The sequence below is a fragment of the Dendrobates tinctorius genome, unplaced genomic scaffold, assembly GCF_039654945.1.
Source record: "Dendrobates tinctorius isolate UK_male_01 unplaced genomic scaffold, ASM3965494v1 ptg000235l, whole genome shotgun sequence".
Taxonomy (NCBI): Eukaryota; Metazoa; Chordata; class Amphibia; order Anura; family Dendrobatidae; genus Dendrobates; species Dendrobates tinctorius.
The window spans coordinates 1,860,396-1,879,358 of record NW_027361902.1 but is presented as its reverse complement, the minus strand read 5'-3'; the positions used below and the strand labels follow the sequence as shown (position 1 = coordinate 1,879,358).

At 48.7% G+C, this 18,963-nt stretch overlaps 1 protein-coding gene across 5 annotated transcripts in view; it reads left to right on the top strand.

Moving 5' to 3' along the window:
* Positions 1-18,963, top strand: part of PARP10 (poly(ADP-ribose) polymerase family member 10) — a 173,104-nt gene that overhangs the window by 3,587 nt on the left and 150,554 nt on the right. For 2 of the 5 annotated variants that reach the window (XM_073556550.1, XM_073556546.1), the window contains exon 2: positions 4,041-4,192. In XM_073556550.1, coding sequence (XP_073412651.1) covers positions 4,042-4,192 — 151 coding nt within the window. In that variant the 5' untranslated portion in view covers position 4,041. Of the gene's footprint in view, positions 1-2,078; positions 2,122-2,967; positions 2,997-3,848; positions 3,908-4,040; positions 4,193-18,963 lie in introns of those variants that run through there. The other 3 variants (XM_073556548.1, XM_073556549.1, XM_073556547.1) reach the window with 3 other exon arrangements.

Sequence of the window (18,963 nt, the reverse complement as noted above, 5' to 3'; positions counted from 1 at the left end):
GTGTGTTATATTACCTGTCAGGAGGGGAGTGATCTGTGTGTTATATTACCGGTCAGGGGGGGAGTGATCTGTGTGTTATATTACCGGTCAGGAGGAGAGTGATCTGTGTGTTATATTACCGGTCAGGGGGGGAGTGATCTGTGTGTTATATTACCTGTCAGGAGGTGAGTGATCTGTGTGTTATATTACCTGTCAGGAGGTGAGTGATCTGTGTGTTATATTACCTGTCAGGAGGGGAGTGATCTGTGTGTTATATTACCGGTCAGGAGGGGAGTGATCTGTGTGTTATATTACCGGTCAGGAGGGGAGTGATCTGTGTGTTATATTACCGGTCAGGAGGGGAGTGATCTGTGTGTTATATTACCGGTCAGGGGGGGAGTGATCTGTGTGTTATATTACCGGTCAGGAGGGGAGTGATCTGTGAGTTATATTACCGGTCAGGAGGGGAGTGATCTGTGTGTTATATTACCGGTCAGGAGGTGAGTGATCTGTGTGTTATATTACCGGTCAGGAGGGGAGTGATCTGTGCGTTATATTACCGGTCAGGGGGGGAGTGATCTGTGTGTTATATTACCGGTCAGGAGGGGAGTGATCTGTGTGTTATATTACCGGTCAGGAGGTGAGTGATCTGTGAGTTATATTACCGGTCAGGAGGGGAGTGATGTGTGTTATATTACCGGTCAGGAGGGGAGTGATGTGTGTTATATTACCGGTCAGGAGGGGAGTGATGTGTGTGTTATATTACCGGTCAGGAGGGGAGTGATCTGTACGTTATATTACCGGTCAGGAGGGGAGTGATCTGTGTGTTATATTACCGGTCAGGAGGGGAGTGATCTGTGTGTTATATTACCGGTCAGGGGGGGAGTGATCTGTGTGTTATATTACCGGTCAGGGGGGGAGTGATCTGTGTGTTATATTACCGGTCAGGAGGTGAGTGATCTGTGTGTTATATTACCGGTCAGGAGGGGAGTGATCTGTGTGTTATATTACCGGTCAGGAGGGGAGTGATCTGTGTGTTATATTACCGGTCAGGAGGGGAGTGATCTGTGTGTTATATTACCGGTCAGGAGGGGAGTGATCTGTGTGTTATATTACCGGTCAGGAGGTGAGTGATCTGTACGTTATATTACCGGTCAGGAGGGGAGTGATCTGTGTGTTATATTACCGGTCAGGAGGGGAGTGATCTGTGTGTTATATTACCGGTCAGGAGGGGAGTGATCTGTGTGTTATATTACCGGTCAGGAGGGGAGTGATCTGTGTGTTATATTACCGGTCAGGAGGGGAGTGATCTGTGTGTTATATTACCGGTCAGGAGGGGAGTGATCTGTGTGTTATATTACCGGTCAGGAGGGGAGTGATCTGTGTGTTATATTACCGGTCAGGAGGTGAGTGATCTGTGTGTTATATTACCGGTCAGGAGGGGAGTGATCTGTGTGTTATATTACCGGTCAGGAGGGGAGTGATCTGTGTGTTATATTACCGGTCAGGAGGTGAGTGATCTGTGTGTTATATTACCGGTCAGGAGGGGAGTGATCTGTGTGTTATATTACCGGTCAGGAGGGGAGTGATCTGTGTGTTATATTACCGGTCAGGAGGGGAGTGATCTGTGTGTTATATTACCGGTCAGGAGGTGAGTGATCTGTGTGTTATATTACCGGTCAGGGGGGGAGTGATCTGTGTGTTATATTACCGGTCAGGAGGGGAGTGATCTGTGTGTTATATTACCTGTCAGGAGGGGAGTGATCTGTGTGTTATATTACCTGTCAGGAGGGGAGTGATCTGTGTGTTATATTACCGGTCAGGAGGGGAGTGATCTGTGTGTTATATTACCGGTCAGGAGGGGAGTGATCTCTGTGTTATATTACCGGTCAGGAGGGGAGTGATCTGTGTGTTATATTACCGGTCAGGAGGTGAGTGATCTGTACGTTATATTACCGGTGAGGGGGGGTAGTGATCTGTGTGTTATATTACCGGTCAGGAGGGGAGTGATCTGTGTGTTATATTACCGGTCAGGAGGTGAGTGATCTGTACGTTATATTACCGGTCAGGAGGGGAGTGATCTGTGTGTTATATTACCGGTCAGGAGGTGAGTGATCTGTACGTTATATTACCGGTCAGGGGGTGAGTGATCTGTGTGTTATATTACCGGTCAGGAGGGGAGTGATCTGTGTGTTATATTACCGGTCAGGAGGGGAGTGATCTGTGTGTTATATTACCGGTCAGGAGGGGAGTGATCTGTACGTTATATTACCGGTCAGGAGGGGAGTGATCTGTACGTTATATTACCGGTCAGGAGGGGAGTGATCTGTGTGTTATATTACCGGTCAGGAGGGGAGTGATCTGTGTGTTATATTACCGGTCAGGAGGGGAGTGATCTGTACGTTATATTACCGGTCAGGAGGGGAGTGATCTGTGTGTTATATTACCGGTCAGGAGGGGAGTGATCTGTGCGTTATATTACCGGTCAGGAGGGGAGTGATCTGTGTGTTATATTACCGGTCAGGAGGTGAGTGATCTGTACGTTATATTACCGGTCAGGAGGTGAGTGATCTGTACGTTATATTACCGGTCAGGAGGGGAGTGATCTGTGTGTTATATTACCGGTCAGGGGGTGAGTGATCTGTGTGTTATATTACCGGTCAGGGGGGGAGTGATCTGTACGTTATATTACCGGTCAGGAGGGGAGTGATCTGTACGTTATATTACCGGTCAGGAGGGGAGTGATCTGTGTGTTATATTACCGGTCAGGAGGTGAGTGATCTGTGTGTTATATTACCGGTCAGGAGGTGAGTGATCTGTGTGTTATATTACCGGTCAGGAGGTGAGTGATCTGTACGTTATATTACCGGTCAGGAGGTGAGTGATCTGTACGTTATATTACCGGTCAGGAGGTGAGTGATCTGTGTGTTATATTACCGGTCAGGAGGGGAGTGATCTGTGTGTTATATTACCGGTCAGGAGGTGAGTGATCTGTGCGTTATATTACCGGTCAGGAGGTGAGTGATCTGTACGTCATATTACCGGTCAGGAGGGGAGTGATCTGTGTGTTATATTACCGGTCAGGAGGGGAGTGATTTGTACGTTATATTACCGGTCAGGAGGGGAGTGATCTGTACGTTATATTACCGGTCAGGAGGGGAGTGATCTGTGTGTTATATTACCGGTCAGGAGGGGAGTGATCTGTGTGTTATATTACCGGTCAGGAGGGGAGTGATCTGTACGTTATATTACCGGTCAGGAGGGGAGTGATCTGTGTGTTATATTACCGGTCAGGAGGTGAGTGATCTGTGTGTTATATTACCGGTCAGGAGGTGAGTGATCTGTGTGTTATATTACCGGTCAGGAGGTGAGTGATCTGTGTGTTATATTACCGGTCAGGAGGTGAGTGATCTGTGCGTTATATTACCGGTCAGGAGGGGAGTGATCTGTACGTTATATTACCGGTCAGGAGGTGAGTGATCTGTGCGTTATATTACCGGTCAGGAGGGGAGTGATCTGTGTGTTATATTACCGGTCAGGAGGGGAGTGATCTGTGTGTTATATTACCGGTCAGGAGGGGAGTGATCTGTGTGTTATATTACCGGTCAGGAGGGGAGTGATCTGTGTGTTATATTACCGGTCAGGAGGGGAGTGATCTGTGTGTTATATTACCGGTCAGGAGGGGAGTGATCTGTGTGTTATATTACCGGTCAGGAGGGGAGTGATCTGTGTGTTATATTACCTGTTAGGGGGTGAGTGAACTGTGCGTTATATTACCGGTCAGGAGGGGAGTGATCTGTGTGTTAATATTACCGGTCAGGAGGGGAGTGATCTGTGTGTTATATTACCGGTCAGGGGGGGAGTGATCTGTGTGTTATATTACCGGTCAGGAGGGGAGTGATCTGTGTGTTATATTACCGGTCAGGGGGTGAGTGATCTGTGCGTTATATTACCGGTCAGGAGGGGAGTAATCTGTACGTTATATTACCGGTCAGGAGGTGAGTGATCTGTACCTTATATTATAGGTATGGAGTAATTGTACATTATATTGTCTCTTCCAGAATGGAGGTGGAAGTTCGGGGTCTGACTGATGACGTTGACACAGACTTTCTAATTCTCTACTTGGAGAGTAAGCGGCGCTCTGGTGGCGGTCCAGTGTCTTCATTCACCCGCACTGAGTCACAAGCACTGATCACATTTCAGAACATTTCTGGTAGGTGGGAGATGGTTTCCCTGACTTGGCGGTCTAGTGGATGGTGGTTGAGGGAGGGATTCCCAGTCTTGGCGGTTTGGTGAATGGTGGTTGGGGGAGGGATTCCCAGTCTTGGTGGTCTGGTGATTGATGGTTGGGGGAGGGATTCCCAGTCTTGGCGGTCTGGTGGATGGTGGCTGAGGGATGGTTTCCCAGACTTGGTGGTCTCATGGATGGTGATTGGGGGAGGGATTCCCAGTCTTGGCGGTCTGGTGGTTGGGAATGGATCCCCAGTGTTGGCTGTCAGGTGGATGGTGGTTGGGGGAGGGATTCCCAGTCTTGGTGGTCTGGTGATTGATGGTTGGGGGAGGGATTCCCAGTCTTGGTGGTCTGGTGATTGATGGTTGGGGGAGGGATTCCCAGTCTTGGCAGTCTGGTGAATGGTGGTTGGGTTTATGGCTGGTCCATACAATCAGGGCGACTGTTACCACCCACCTTTCGTGTCTCCCTTTTTTCCTCATAGACTGTAAACTTGCGAGCAGGGCCCTCATTCCTCTTGGTATCTGTTATGATCTATTTAATTAATTATTTTTATGCTGTAATGTCTATTGTCTGTACAAGTCCCCTCTGAAATGTAAAGTGCTGCGGATTATGTCGGCGCTATAGAAATAAAATTTATTATTATTCCCAGTCTTGGTGGTCTGGTGAATGGTGGTTGGGGTAGGGATTCCCAGTCTTGGTGGTCTGGTGGATGGTGTTTGGGGGAGGGATTCCCTGTCTTGGCGGTCAGGTGGTTGGGGGACCGTGATGGTATGATATGCTATGTGCATATCATTTTGTGTATATTTCTATTTCACTTATTTTCATAGTGTTTTTCTTGATGCTTTAAGTGTACAGCCTGACTGTATCTGTCTCTTGATGACCCCCTGTAGTGCATTAATCCCCAAGGCTCCTTTGTTCTCCTCTGGGAGGCCTGGAAACCGCCCCAACCTGTTTGACTACCCCTGAACACAAGGAAGGGGGTGGGGAGAACAGGAGCTGGTCAAGTCAGTTCCTGTTTGGAGAGGATCGTGTGTAGACTGCACTTCAGAGAGAAGGACCCATTTTTATCCTCTGGTGCTAGAGTTTTGGAATCTCGTCTCTCTGGACATTTTATCCTGTTACTGGACTACATTCTTGTTCTGGACTATTGTATCCTCAGTGCGGTGGATTGTTTATGGACCTTCTAATTTTGCCTGTAATAAAGGTCTTGGGATTGTTCACCCTTCCCTCGCTCAGTTGATTGTGTGGTATCAGAGAAGGACCCTGTGACAACTGGTGGCAGCAGTGGGATCAACAGAGTGTAACCCAATGGAGAACCACCCACAGAGTGAGTACAGAAATTGGACTGTATCCAGTTTACAGGAGAGAGCCAGAGACCTGGGCCTGAACTACCAGGGACTGACTAAAGAGGCCTTAATGGATCTACTGGTGGGCGCTAGCCTGGCCACCTCCTCCCAGATGTCTGAAGGACGAGCACTGGAGATAGGGATCCCCATCCAGAAATGCCAGTGCTTGGTGTGGTACGATGAAGAGTTGGCGGTTCTGGGCCCCGGCGTCTCTCAGGAGTACAAGGAGGAGGCTGCCCGCCGGGCACAGCGGAGACAGGAAGCAATGGAGCTTTAAAGAGGGAGTAATGTAATGTGGAGTGTAACCCCAACGATTCGGGAGCCTGTACGGATCACCCGGACAGAGTTTAAGCCATTTGATGAGGCTTCCGGAGATGTGGAGGGGTTCTTCAAAGACTTTGAGCAGCAGTGCGCTGTGATGGAGGTGCCCCACTCTAGCTGGATGCGTTTGTTAGTGGGGCTCCTGAACGGAAGCATGGCGGAGGCTTACCGAACCATTGACGCACCTCGGAATCGGGATTATAACATTGTAAAGCTGACTATCCTGGATTACCATGCTATCACCCCAGACTCGTATAGGGCCAAGTTTCGAGACCTCCCATGCACCACGGGGGGATCGTTTAGGATGTATGCACATAAGATGTCCCAGGCATGTCGGAGATGGCTGGAAGCAGAAAACTCCTTTACTGTGGAAGATGTTATACAGGCGTTCCTTATAGAACAATTTCTTGCCAAGTGCCCCGCAGAGGTACGGGAATGGGTCCGGGAGCGCACGCCGTGTACTGTGGATAGAGCTGCAGCCCTGGCCGATGAAGCCCTTACTATCCGGCCGCAATGGAGGAGATTTCTGGACAATGAACCACGGCCTGCTCCCGCGCCCCGTCCCCCTCCAATTATATCTGCCCTTCCACCTAGTCACAAGCCGATGACAATTACGCCTCACAATCCTAGACCCCAACAGTTCCAACCACGACCTGGGGGTATCACAGAGAGGAGGTGTTATGGGTGTGGGCAACTTAGACATTTGCAGTCTGGCTGTCCCTCCAGGATTCGGAGGGAGCCCCACACAGCCCCACCTCGTCCAGTGCATCTTGTGCACTCCACCACGCCTGAGGAAGAGCTACCACCACCCCCACCAGAGTGGACCACCGACCACGGCACCATAGATACTCCTCCTGGAGTTGACGGACTCTGGCCTCTGTCCTTTAGCTACTCAGAGCAACCACCATGAACCGCATCAGAGGTGGTAAGCAATACGTTCGCTGCTACTACATTGGGAGAGTATTGGGACAGAGAGGAGTTTAGGAGAGAAATAGAGGGTGACACTAGCTTAACAGCCCTTAGGCTGAAGGCAGAAACTGGGCACATGGGAGATAATGGGGATGGCTTCACTCGAGAAAACGGACTGTATTTTCGTGTAACAAAGGGAAATGTCCAGGGCAACCCTGGCGCAACGACCAGGCAACTCATTGTCCCTCAGAAGTACAGGGCACAGCTACTCCAACTGGCCCATGACGTACCCTTGGCTGGGCATCAAGGGAGAAAAAGGACTGAAAAGAGACTCACCCAAAGTTTTTACAGGCCGGGCGTCTCGCAGTCGGTAGCCCATTATTGCCGCACCTGCGATGTGTGGCAGCGAATGCGGCATCCAGGAGCTCGACATAAGGTACCCCTGCAATCCCTGCCCATAACTGAGGAACCATTTCAACGTGTAGCTGTCGACATCATAGGTCCTCTGGCCCACAGCAGCCGGTCGGGGAAAAAATTATCCTGACTGGTGGACTATGCCACTAGGTATCCTGAAGCTGTGGCCCTGTCCAGTATTACAACAGTAAAGGTAGCCGAGGCCCTTGTTACCATCTTTGCCCGGGTAGGGTTTCCTAGTGAAATATTATCGGATCAAGGCACTCAGTTCATGTCAGATCTGGTCAAGTCCTTATGGCATACCTGTGGTGTTCGAGCCATTCGCACCACCCCTTACCACCCGCAGACCAAAGGACTATGTGAGCGCTTTAATGGAACCCTAAAAAATATGCTGAGGGCTTTTGTTGACGTTGAAAAAGACTGGGAAAAGCACCTGACACATCTCCTTTTCGCCTATCGGGAGGTTCCCCAAGAGTCCACCGGGTTCTCTCCCTTCGAACTACTGTTTAGCCGGAAGGTCCGTGGGCCTCTCACGCTTCTGTAAGAACATTTGGAGTGAGACATCTCAGATACCGGAATGCCCATCGTTCCCTATGTTCTAGAGCTCCGAGACGGTCTCGCCCAGCTACCTTCGCTAAAGAACATCAGCGAATGGCCCAGTAAAGACAAAAAACCTGGTATGATCGTAATGCCAGGACCCAGGAAATTGTGGAAGGACAGCAAGTGCTCATGATTACTTCATATATAGAATGGGAGGAATAGGGCTAAGTGACAGCACATGTGAAAAAGACTTGGGTATACTAATAGATCACAGACTGATTATGAGTCAACAGTGTGATGCAGCAGCAAAAAAGGCAAATGCAATTCTAGGATGTATTAACAGAAGCATACAGTCTAGATCACGTGAAGTCATTATTTCCCTCTACTCCTCTTTGGTCAGACCTCATCTGGAATATTGTGTCCAGTTTTGGGCACCACATTTTAAAAAAGACATCAACAAACTGGAGCAAGTTCAGAAAAGAGCGACCAGAATGGTGACCGGTCTGCAAACCCTGTCTTATGAGGAAAGGTTGCAGGATTTGGGAATGTTTAGTTTGCAAAAGAGAAGACTGAGAGGAGACTTAATAGCTGTCTACAAATATCTAAAGGGCTGTCACATTGTAGAAGGATCAACTTTATTCTCATTTGCACAAGGAAAGACTAGAAGCAATGGGATGAAACTGAATGGGAGGAGACACAGATTAGATATTAGAAAAAACTTTTTGACAGTTAGAGTGGTCAATGAGTGGAACAGGCTGCCACGAGAAGTGGTGAGTTCTCCTTCAATGGAAGTCTTCAAACAGAGGCTGGACAGACATCTGACTGGGATGATTTAGCGAATCCTACTTTGAGCAGGGGGTTGGACCAGATGGCCCAGGAGGTCCCTTCCAACTCTACGATTCTATGATTCTATGATTCCCCTGCCAACAAGCTTCAAGCAGTGTGGGAAGGCCCTTATCAGGTTGTCAAGAAAATTAATGACACTAACTATGTTATTGCCCTGGACTCTAGTGGTCGACGACAGAAAACCGTCCACATTAACTTGCTGAAAGACTACCACGACCGATCTCTGCCTGTTCTAGCTGTCTGCCACCCCCCCTTAGTGATACCGCCGCCGACTAGTATCTCCCCGATCTCCTGGTTGCCCAAGCGGGAGGATCATTGGAACAAGTGCCCCTGGGCTCCCATTTATCGGATATAAAAAAGGACGATATTGTCGCCGTACTAAGGCCGAGGGCTGCTGCTTTCTCCTCAAAGCCGGGGAAGACTACTCTCACCAGCCACCATGTGGAAACCCCCGGACAACGCCCCATCCAGCAGGCTGCCTACCGGGTTCCAGAGGCTGTTCAAGGCATGATAAAGAACGAACTGAAGGAGATGAAGCAACTGGGGGCTATTCAGCTATCTCACAGTTCTTGGGCCTCTCCTGTCGTCCTGGTCCCCAAGAAGGATGGTACAACACGATTCTGCGTTGATTACAGACGATGAAATGATGCCACCAAGAGTGATGCTTATCCCATGCCCAGGATTGATGATCTATTGGATCGTCTGGCCAGTGCCCAATTTGTGGCCACGTTAGACTTGAGCAAGGGGTACTGGCAGATACCCCTAACGGAGGACGCTCGGGAGCGCTCGGCCTTCATTACTCCATTTGGGCTTTTTGAGTTCCTGGGAATGCCCTTCGGGATTAAAACTGCCCCCGCTACTTTCCAGAGACTGGTGGATCGACTGTTACAACAATGTCAGGACTTTAATAAAAAACTAATCTGAACTGAGAAAAGTTAATGTGTCTGCACAATCTAAGTGCATATTAACACATGACCATTAACCAGAGAAAACAGAAATCATAAAACACAAATATCCTGAACTAAAAAGTAAAAAATAAACTGCAAATAATGCATAAAGGTAATAATAATAATAAGGGTATTTAATAAACATAATTTTGATCAAAATAATGTACAAGCCATCCCGCCACGTCACGGCCACCCCTGTGGGACAGTCCCTACTCTAGGATTTAAAACCTTTTCACTTGCCAAGTGACGTGAATGTGAACAAGGATCGAGCGGCTGAACCACTAGTAACAGCTTAGGCCAGACAGGATAGCTTTCCCAGCTCAGAAAGAGGGCGGTCACACCCATATATGCACTGAATGCACAATGAAATGAATTAAAAACAAATCTGAACTGAGAAAAGTAAGTTAATGTGTCTGCAGAATGTAAGTGCATATTAACACATGACCATTAATCAGAGAAAACAGAAAGCAAATAACACAAACAATGTCACGACTTTGCCTGTGCTTACTTAGACGACATTGCCATTTTTAGCACAACCTGGGAGGAACATCTTAAACACTTGGGCATAGTGCTAGACGGTATTCTTACAGCAGGACTGACCATTCGCCCTGATAAGTGCCAAATGGCTGAGGCATAGAGTAGGGGGTGGGACCCTAAGGCCTGAGCCTGCCAAGGTGGAAGCCATTAGCAACTGGTGTACACCCCAGACTAAAAAGCAGGTACTTGCATTTTTAGGAACTGCTGGATACTATCGCAAATTTGTTTCTAACTTCAGCACCTTGGCCAAGCCCCTAAGCTCCTGTTTTGGCTGCCCCGGATTATAAACGCAGGTTCCTCGTACAGACAGATGCATCCACCTTTGGGATTGGGGCAGTACTTAGCCAAGTGAACGCCGCCGGAGAAGAACATCCTGTTGCTTTTGCCAGTCGGAAACTACTGGATCGGGAAGTTGCCTATGCCACTATTGAAAAGGAGTGCCTTGACATCGTATGGGCGCTAAAAAAATTGCAGCCATACTTGTATGGCAGAGACTTTACAATTGTTACAGACCACAACCCCCTCACATGGCTGAACCGCGTATCAGGGGACAATGGAAGATTGCTGCGGTGGAGCTTGTCCTTACAACCCTACAACTTCTCCATCCAATACAAGCGGGGAAGCCAACACCAGAACGCCGATGGTCTGTCTCGACAAGAAGAACCATAGGCTCCCCAGGCCGACCTACCCCTGCCACTGTACAATGAACTATAAATAACTGAGCAATGTGGACTTAAGTGAGCAGGCCAGAGGTCTGTGTAGATCTCATAGCGTGCTCACTTATTATGGGGGGGGGGAGAGGTTGTGATGGTATGATATGCTATGTGGATATCATTTTGTGTATATTTCTATTTCACTTATTTTCATAGTGTTTTTCTTGATGCTGTAAGTCTACTGCCTGACTGTATCTGTTTCTTGATGACCCCCTGTAGTGCATTAATCCCCAAGGCTCCTTTGTTCTCCTATGGGAGGCCTGGAAACCGACCCAACCTGTTTGACTACCCCTGGACACAAGGAAGGGGGTGGGGAGAACAGGAGCTGGTCAAGTCAGTTCCTATTTGGAGAGGATCGTGTATAGACTGCACTTCAGCGAGAAGGACCCATTTTTATCCTCTGGTGCTAGAGTTTTGGAATCTCGTCTCCCTGGACATTTTATCCTGTTACTGGAATACATTCTTGTTCTGGACTATTGTATCCTCAGTGTGGTGGATTGTTTATGGACATACTAATTTTGCCTGTAATAAAGGTCTTGGGATTGTTTACCCTTCCCTCGCTCTGTTGATTGTGTGGTATCGGAGAAGGACCCCGTGACAGAGGGATTCCCAGTTTTGGCGGTCTGGTGGATGGTGGTTGAGGGATGGTTTCCCAGACTTGGTGGTCTCGTGGATGGTGATTGGGGGAGGGATTCCCAGTCTTGGCGGTCTGGTGGATTCCCAGTCTTGGCTGTCTCGTGGTTGGGGGAGGGATTCCCAGTCTTGGCGGTCTGGTGGATGGTGGTTGGGTTTATGGCTGGTCCATACAATCAGGGCAACTGTTACCACCCACCTTTCGTGTCTCCCTTTTTTCCTCATAGATTGTAAGCTTGCGAGCAGGGCCCTCACTCCTCTTGGTATCTGTTATGATCTATGTGATTATTGTTATGCTGTAATGTCTATTGTCTGTACAAGTCCCCTCTGAAATGTAAAGTGCTGCGGAATATGTCGGCGCTATGGAAATAAAATGTATTATTATTATTATTATTATTATTATTATTCCCAGTCTTGGCAGTCTGGTGAATGGTGGTTGGGCGAGAGATTCCAAGTCTTGGCGGTCTGGTGAATGGTGGTTGGGTGAGGGATTCCAAGTCTTGGCGGTCTGGTGAATGGTGATTGGGGGAGAGATTCCAAGTCTTGGCGGTCTGTTGGATGGTGGTTGGGGGAGAGATTCCAAGTCTTGGCGGTCTGTTGGATGGTGGTTGGGTGAGGGATTCCCAGTCTTGGCGGTCTGTTGGATGGTGGTTGGGTGAGGGATTCCCAGTCTTGGCGGTCTGGTGGATGGTGTTTGGGGGAGGGATTCCCAGTCTTGGCGGTCTGGTGAATGGTGGTTGGGGGAGGGATTCCAAGTCTTGGCAGTCTGGTGGATGGTGGTTGGGTTTGGTGTACATTTTGACTGAGGCTAATTATTATTTTTCGGCTACTTTGTCAGCCTGCCTGTCTGGAGCAAATCTTCATCCCTCGTATTTATCTCCTCTGGTTATTCTCCATTTCTTGGTTCTCTGTGTGGCCTCTGGCTTCCTCCATGATATTTGGGGAAACATTGCTGTGATAGAGCAGATCTTGTCTTCAGCTCCTTAGCTGACCAGTGATAGTGTTGAGGGGTGTCAATTCATTCAGGAGGACTTTCTGATCATGACATTTTTTCCTAAGCATGAGTTGCCCTTTTGATCATAAGATGTCCTTCTGATATTGAGGTGTCCTCAACCGGAGGTACCATACTGATCTGAAGGTACCTTACTGATCTGTAGGTGCCTTCCTGATGGTGAGGTGTCCTTTTGATCCCCAGGTGTCCTCCTACTCTTGAGGTTTCCTCCTAAGGCTGCTTTTACACTTACCATGTTTTTACAGGCCGATTTTGTGGCCCCAAGAGATTCCTATGGGGCCTCAAAATCGGCCCGCAAAAGTTCCTCGGTGCGCTGTGTGCCGTACGACTGTGGGGACTGTATTTGCGGCCGTGATAAAAGACCTAGCTTGCTCGATATTTTATACGGCGTACGGACACAGCTCCCATTGAAAAACAATGGGGCTGCAAATTTAAATGGAAGTTTGTTTTTGTGGTGCACCGTGACTTCCGGTTTTGCAGAACTCCGTTTTTTTCCAATACTATATCCTTAGTATAGGAAAAATAAAAAACGGCGATCCGCAAGCTTTTTTGCTGCCCGTTATTGTGGCGGCCCGTAAAAATTGTGTCGATACGGCCTGCAATAATGGGTCACAAAAAATGCGGTAAGTGTAAAAGTAGCCTAATTGTGAGATTTTCCCCTTGCCTTGTGATGTCCTCCTGGCCATGAGGTATGCACCTGCTCCTGAGGTTTCATCCTGATCATGAGACGAACTCTTGATTTTGAGATGTCCTCCCATTCGAGAGATGTTCCTTCTGGCCTTGCGATGTCGTTCTAAAGTGGAAATTATCCTCCAGGCGTGAAATGTCCTCCTGACTTTGAGGTGTCCTCCTGATCATGAGATGTTTTCCTGTCCTTGATATGTTCCCAGGCCTGAAGATGCCCTGATTGTAAAATGTCCTCCTCATTGTGAAATGTTCTCCTGATTGTAAAATGTGCTCCTCATCATGAAATGTTCTCCTGATTGTAAAATGTCCTCCTTCTCCTGAAATGTTCTCCTGATTGTGAGATGTCCTCCTGATCAGAGGGAGTTAATTGGGGGGGGTGTCTGGGACTTTTATAGTACCACCTGTCCCATCAGCTTGCAGTACAGAGAGATTCCCGATCTGTTGTTCGGCTGAAGGGGACATAAGGGAAAGATTATAATGTGGTGTGATTATTTTGTTATTAGTATGTGCAGTGTCACGTGCGTGGTTTGTGGAACCACTGTGCCACGTACCGCGGAGAGCCTGGAGTGGCGTGACTAAGCGAGGTTAGACTTGGTTCCCGATGAACGCTAGGTGCCACTCCAGGACAGATCAACGGTCACGCAGCAGCTGGAGCCAGGACGACAGGCTGGGTGGAGCAGCATGCTGAGCTTGCATCAGAGTGCAGCAAGCGGGCTTTGCATCAGAGTGCAGCAAGCGGGCTTTGCATCAGAGTGCAGCAAGCGGGCTTTGCATCAGAGTGCAGCAAGCGGGCTTTGCATCAGAGTGCAGCAAGCGGGCTTTGCATCAGAGTGCAGCAAGCGGGCTTTGCATCAGAGTGCAGCAAGCGGGCTTTGCATCAGAGTGCAGCAAGCGGGCTTTGCATCAGAGTGCAGCAAGCGGGCTTTGCATCAGAGTGCAGCAAGCGGGCTTTGCATCAGAGTGCAGCAAGCGGGCTTTGCATCAGAGTGCAGCAAGCGGGCTTTGCATCCTGAGTACAGCAGGTGGGATTTGCTTAAGAGTGCAGCAGGCGGGATTTTCACTTGGAGCACAGCGGGAGGGATTTTCACTTGGAGCACAGCGGGCGGGATTTGTACTTGGAGCACAGCGGGCGGGATTTGTATTTGGAGCACAGCGGGCGGGATTTGTACTTGGAGCACAGCGGGCGGGATTTGTACTTGGAGCACAGCGGGCGGGATTTGTACTTGGAGCACAGCGGGCGGGATTTGTACTTGGAGCACAGCGGGCGGGATTTGTATTTGGAGCACAGCGGGCAGGATTTGTACTTGGAGCACAGCGGGCAGGATTTGTACTTGGAGCACAGCGGGCGGGATTTGTACTTGGAGCACAGCGGGCAGGATTTGTATTTGGAGCACAGCGGGCGGGATTTGTATTTGGAGCACAGCGGGCGGGATTTGTATTTGGAGCACAGCGGGCGGGATTTGTATTTGGAGCACAGCGGGCAGGATTTGTATTTGGAGCACAGCGGGCGGGATTTGTACTTGGAGCACAGCGGGCAGGATTTTCACTTGGAGCACAGCGGGCGGGATTTGTAATTGGAGCACAGCGGGCAGGATTTGTATTTGGAGCACAGCGGGCAGGATTTGTATTTGGAGCACAGCGGGCGGGATTTGTACTTGGAGCACAGCGGGCGGGATTTGTACTTGGAGCACAGCGGGCGGGATTTGTACTTGGAGCACAGCGGGCAGGATTTGTATTTGGAGCACAGCGGGCGGGATTTGTATTTGGAGCACAGCGGGCGGGATTTGCACTTGGAGCACAGCGGGCGGGATTTGCACTTGGAGCACAGCGGGCGGGATTTGTACTTGGAGCACAGCGGGCGGGATTTGCACTTGGAGCACAGCGGGCGGGATTTGCACTTGGAGCACAGCGGGCGGGATTTGCATTTGGAGCACAGCGGGCGGGATTTGCATTTGGAGCACAGCAGGCGGGATTTGTACTTGGAGCACAGCGGGCGGGATTTGTACTTGGAGCACAGCGGGCGGGATTTGTACTTGGAGCACAGCGGGCGGGATTTGCACTTGGAGCACAGCGGGCGGGATTTGCACTTGGAGCACAGCGGGCGGGATTTGCACTTGGAGCACAGCGGGCGGGATTTGCACTTGGAGCACAGCGGGCGGGATTTGTACTTGGAGCACAGCGGGCGGGATTTGCACTTGGAGCACAGCGGGCGGGATTTGTATTTGGAGCACAGCGGGCGGGATTTGTACTTGGAGCACAGCGGGCGGGATTTGTACTTGGAGCACAGCGGGCGGGATTTGTACTTGGAGCACAGCGGGCGGGATTTGTATTTGGAGCACAGCGGGCGGGATTTGTACTTGGAGCACAGCGGGCGGGATTTGCACTTGGAGCACAGCGGGCGGGATTTGCACTTGGAGCACAGCGGGCGGGATTTGCACTTGGAGCACAGCGGGCGGGATTTGCACTTGGAGCACAGCGGGCGGGATTTGCACTTGGAGCACAGCGGGCGGGATTTGCACTTGGAGCACAGCGGGCGGGATTTGCACTTGGAGCACAGCGGGCGGGATTTGTACTTGGAGCACAGCGGGCGGGATTTGCACTTGGAGCACAGCGGGCGGGATTTGCACTTGGAGCACAGCGGGCGGGATTTGCACTTGGAGCACAGCGGGCGGGATTTGTACTTGGAGCACAGCGGGCGGGATTTGTACTTGGAGCACAGCGGGCGGGATTTGTACTTGGAGCACAGCGGGCGGGATTTGCACTTGGAGCACAGCGGGCGGGATTTGCACTTGGAGCACAGCGGGCGGGATTTGCACTTGGAGCACAGCGGGCGGGATTTGCACTTGGAGCACAGCGGGCGGGATTTGCACTTGGAGCACAGCGGGCGGGATTTGCACTTGGAGCACAGCGGGCGGGATTTGCACTTGGAGCACAGCGGGCGGGATTTGCACTTGGAGCACAGCGGGCGGGATTTGCACTTGGAGCACAGCGGGCGGGATTTGCACTTGGAGCACAGCGGGCGGGATTTGCACTTGGAGCACAGCGGGCGGGATTTGCACTTGGAGCACAGCGGGCGGGATTTGCACTTGGAGCACAGCGGGCGGGATTTGCACTTGGAGCACAGCGGGCGGGATTTGCACTTGGAGCACAGCGGGCGGGATTTGCACTTGGAGCACAGCGGGCGGGATTTGTACTTGTTTGTGACCTTACACAACCTAGTCTGAAACAGGAAGGTTACTCAAGTGGAGAGGAAGTAATATATACATAATGCCTCCAAACCATTGGCTGTGGAGAAAATAGCAAGTGCACACGCTGGCCCTTTAAGAGCCATCAGACAAAGACGCACTGCTTACATGTGTGTACCAGGAGTGGCATAAGGTCACCCAGAAGCAGAGTGAGAGACTGGAGGAAAGCAGCCAAGACGCAGGAAAGCTGGGGTTAACAATCATGGGGATTCCACAGAATATCTGAACTCTTCCTGAGGTAAAACAGTAGTATTGTTGTGTCTAAATGATTATGAACTGGTTTTCTTTGCATTATTTGAGGTCTGAAAGCACGGTTTCTTTTTCATTATTTTGTCGATTTCTCATTTGCTGCAAATAAATATAAAATTTTTAGCTTGAAATTTCGGAGACGTTGTCAGGAGTTTATAGAATAAAAGAGCAATTTACATTTCACTCAAAAATATAAAGAGAAAAATCAGACAAACTGACAACAGTGTGCAGCGGGCTCTTCATTTTTGCCAAAGCTGTATATCACACATACATTACACATCTATCACACATACATTACACATCTATCACACATACATTACACATCTATCACACATACATTACATACATTACACATACACACATACTGTACATTACACATATATCACACATACAAACATGACACCTGTATCATACACATACATTACACATACATACAGTATATTAAATATATTGCACATTACACATACATTACTGTACGTTACACATACACACATACTGTACGTTACACATACACACATACTGTACGTTACACACATACTGTACATTACACATATATCACACATACTGTACATTACACATACATTACACATACATACAGTATATTAAATATATTGCACATTACACATACATTACTGTACGTTACACATACACACATACTGTACGTTACACATACACACATACTGTACGTTACACACATACTGTACATTACACATATATCACACATACTGTACATTACACATACATACAGTATATTAAATATATTGCACATTACACATACATTACTGTACGTTACACATACACACATACTGTACGTTACACACATACTGTACATTACACATATATCACACATACTGTACGTTACACATTCACACATACTGTACGTTACACATTCACACATACTGTACGTTACACATATATCGCACATATTATACGTTACACATATATCGCACATACTGTACGTTACACATATATCGCACATACTGTACGTTACACATATATCGCACATACTGTACGTTACACATATATCGCACATACTGTACGTTACACATATATCACACATACTGTACGTTACACATTCGCACATACTGTACGTTACACATTCGCACATACTGTACGTTACACATATATCGCACATACTGTACGTTACACATATATCGCACATACTGTACGTTACACATATATCGCACATACTGTACGTTACACATATATCGCACATACTGTACGTTACACATATATCGCACATACTGTACGTTACACATAGACACTGTACATTACACATCTATCGCACATTACACATACACACATACTGTACATTACACATACATACTGTACGTTACACATATATCACACATACAAACATGACACCTGTATCATACACATACACTACACATACAGTATATTAAATATATTGCACATTACACATACACACATTACACATCTATCACACATACATTACACATACACACAGATATACAGTATTACACATACACACATACTGTACATTACGGATACACACACATTACACATATCACACATTACATACACACATACTGTACATTACGGATACACACACATTACACATATCACACATACATTACATACACACATACTGTACATTACGGATACACACACATTACACATATCACACATACATTACATACACACATACTGTACATTGCACATACATTACACATATATCACACATACATTACACACACATGTATTACACATACACACATTGTGAGGAACGGCCGGACCGCTGACGCCAAATTGTGACGGACAGCGGACCCTGTGCCACCAATATGTCACGATCCCACCACCGACACGGGTTTGTCAGTGGACGGAGGGACGCGACGCACTACCGGCACATGGCTATCACGGGCACAGTGGGGGCTTATCTTAGTTATCCCACCACCGGCACCACGTGACAAAAATATCCAGCAAGCTAATCTTGCTCTAACAATTTACTGCAAGGGGGTATTTTGGATGTCCCACCACTGCTAACAACCTTCCAAGAACTGCAGGGATTTATGTACATCCCACTTTCTCAGTTCCACTTTGGAACTCGCAGCTTTCCGGCGCCCCCCCTTACCTTCAGGTCAGTCAGGGAACTGCACCTAGGCTAATTAGTCGCCGGATGGGCTGCTTGTTGTGCACGGGCAAGTAGACTACTGCAGTAAGGGAATTATCAATGTTGTGGCCGCAGCCCCTCATTCAGCAATATAAGACCCTTCTGTACTGCCAGCTAGCCTCGCCAGCCGCGCACACCACGCTGCCACCAGCTCCTGGTTTCTCCACTTAAGTTATAGACTTAATGGAGGGGTTCAAAGCCAACCCGAACAGCAGCGTAA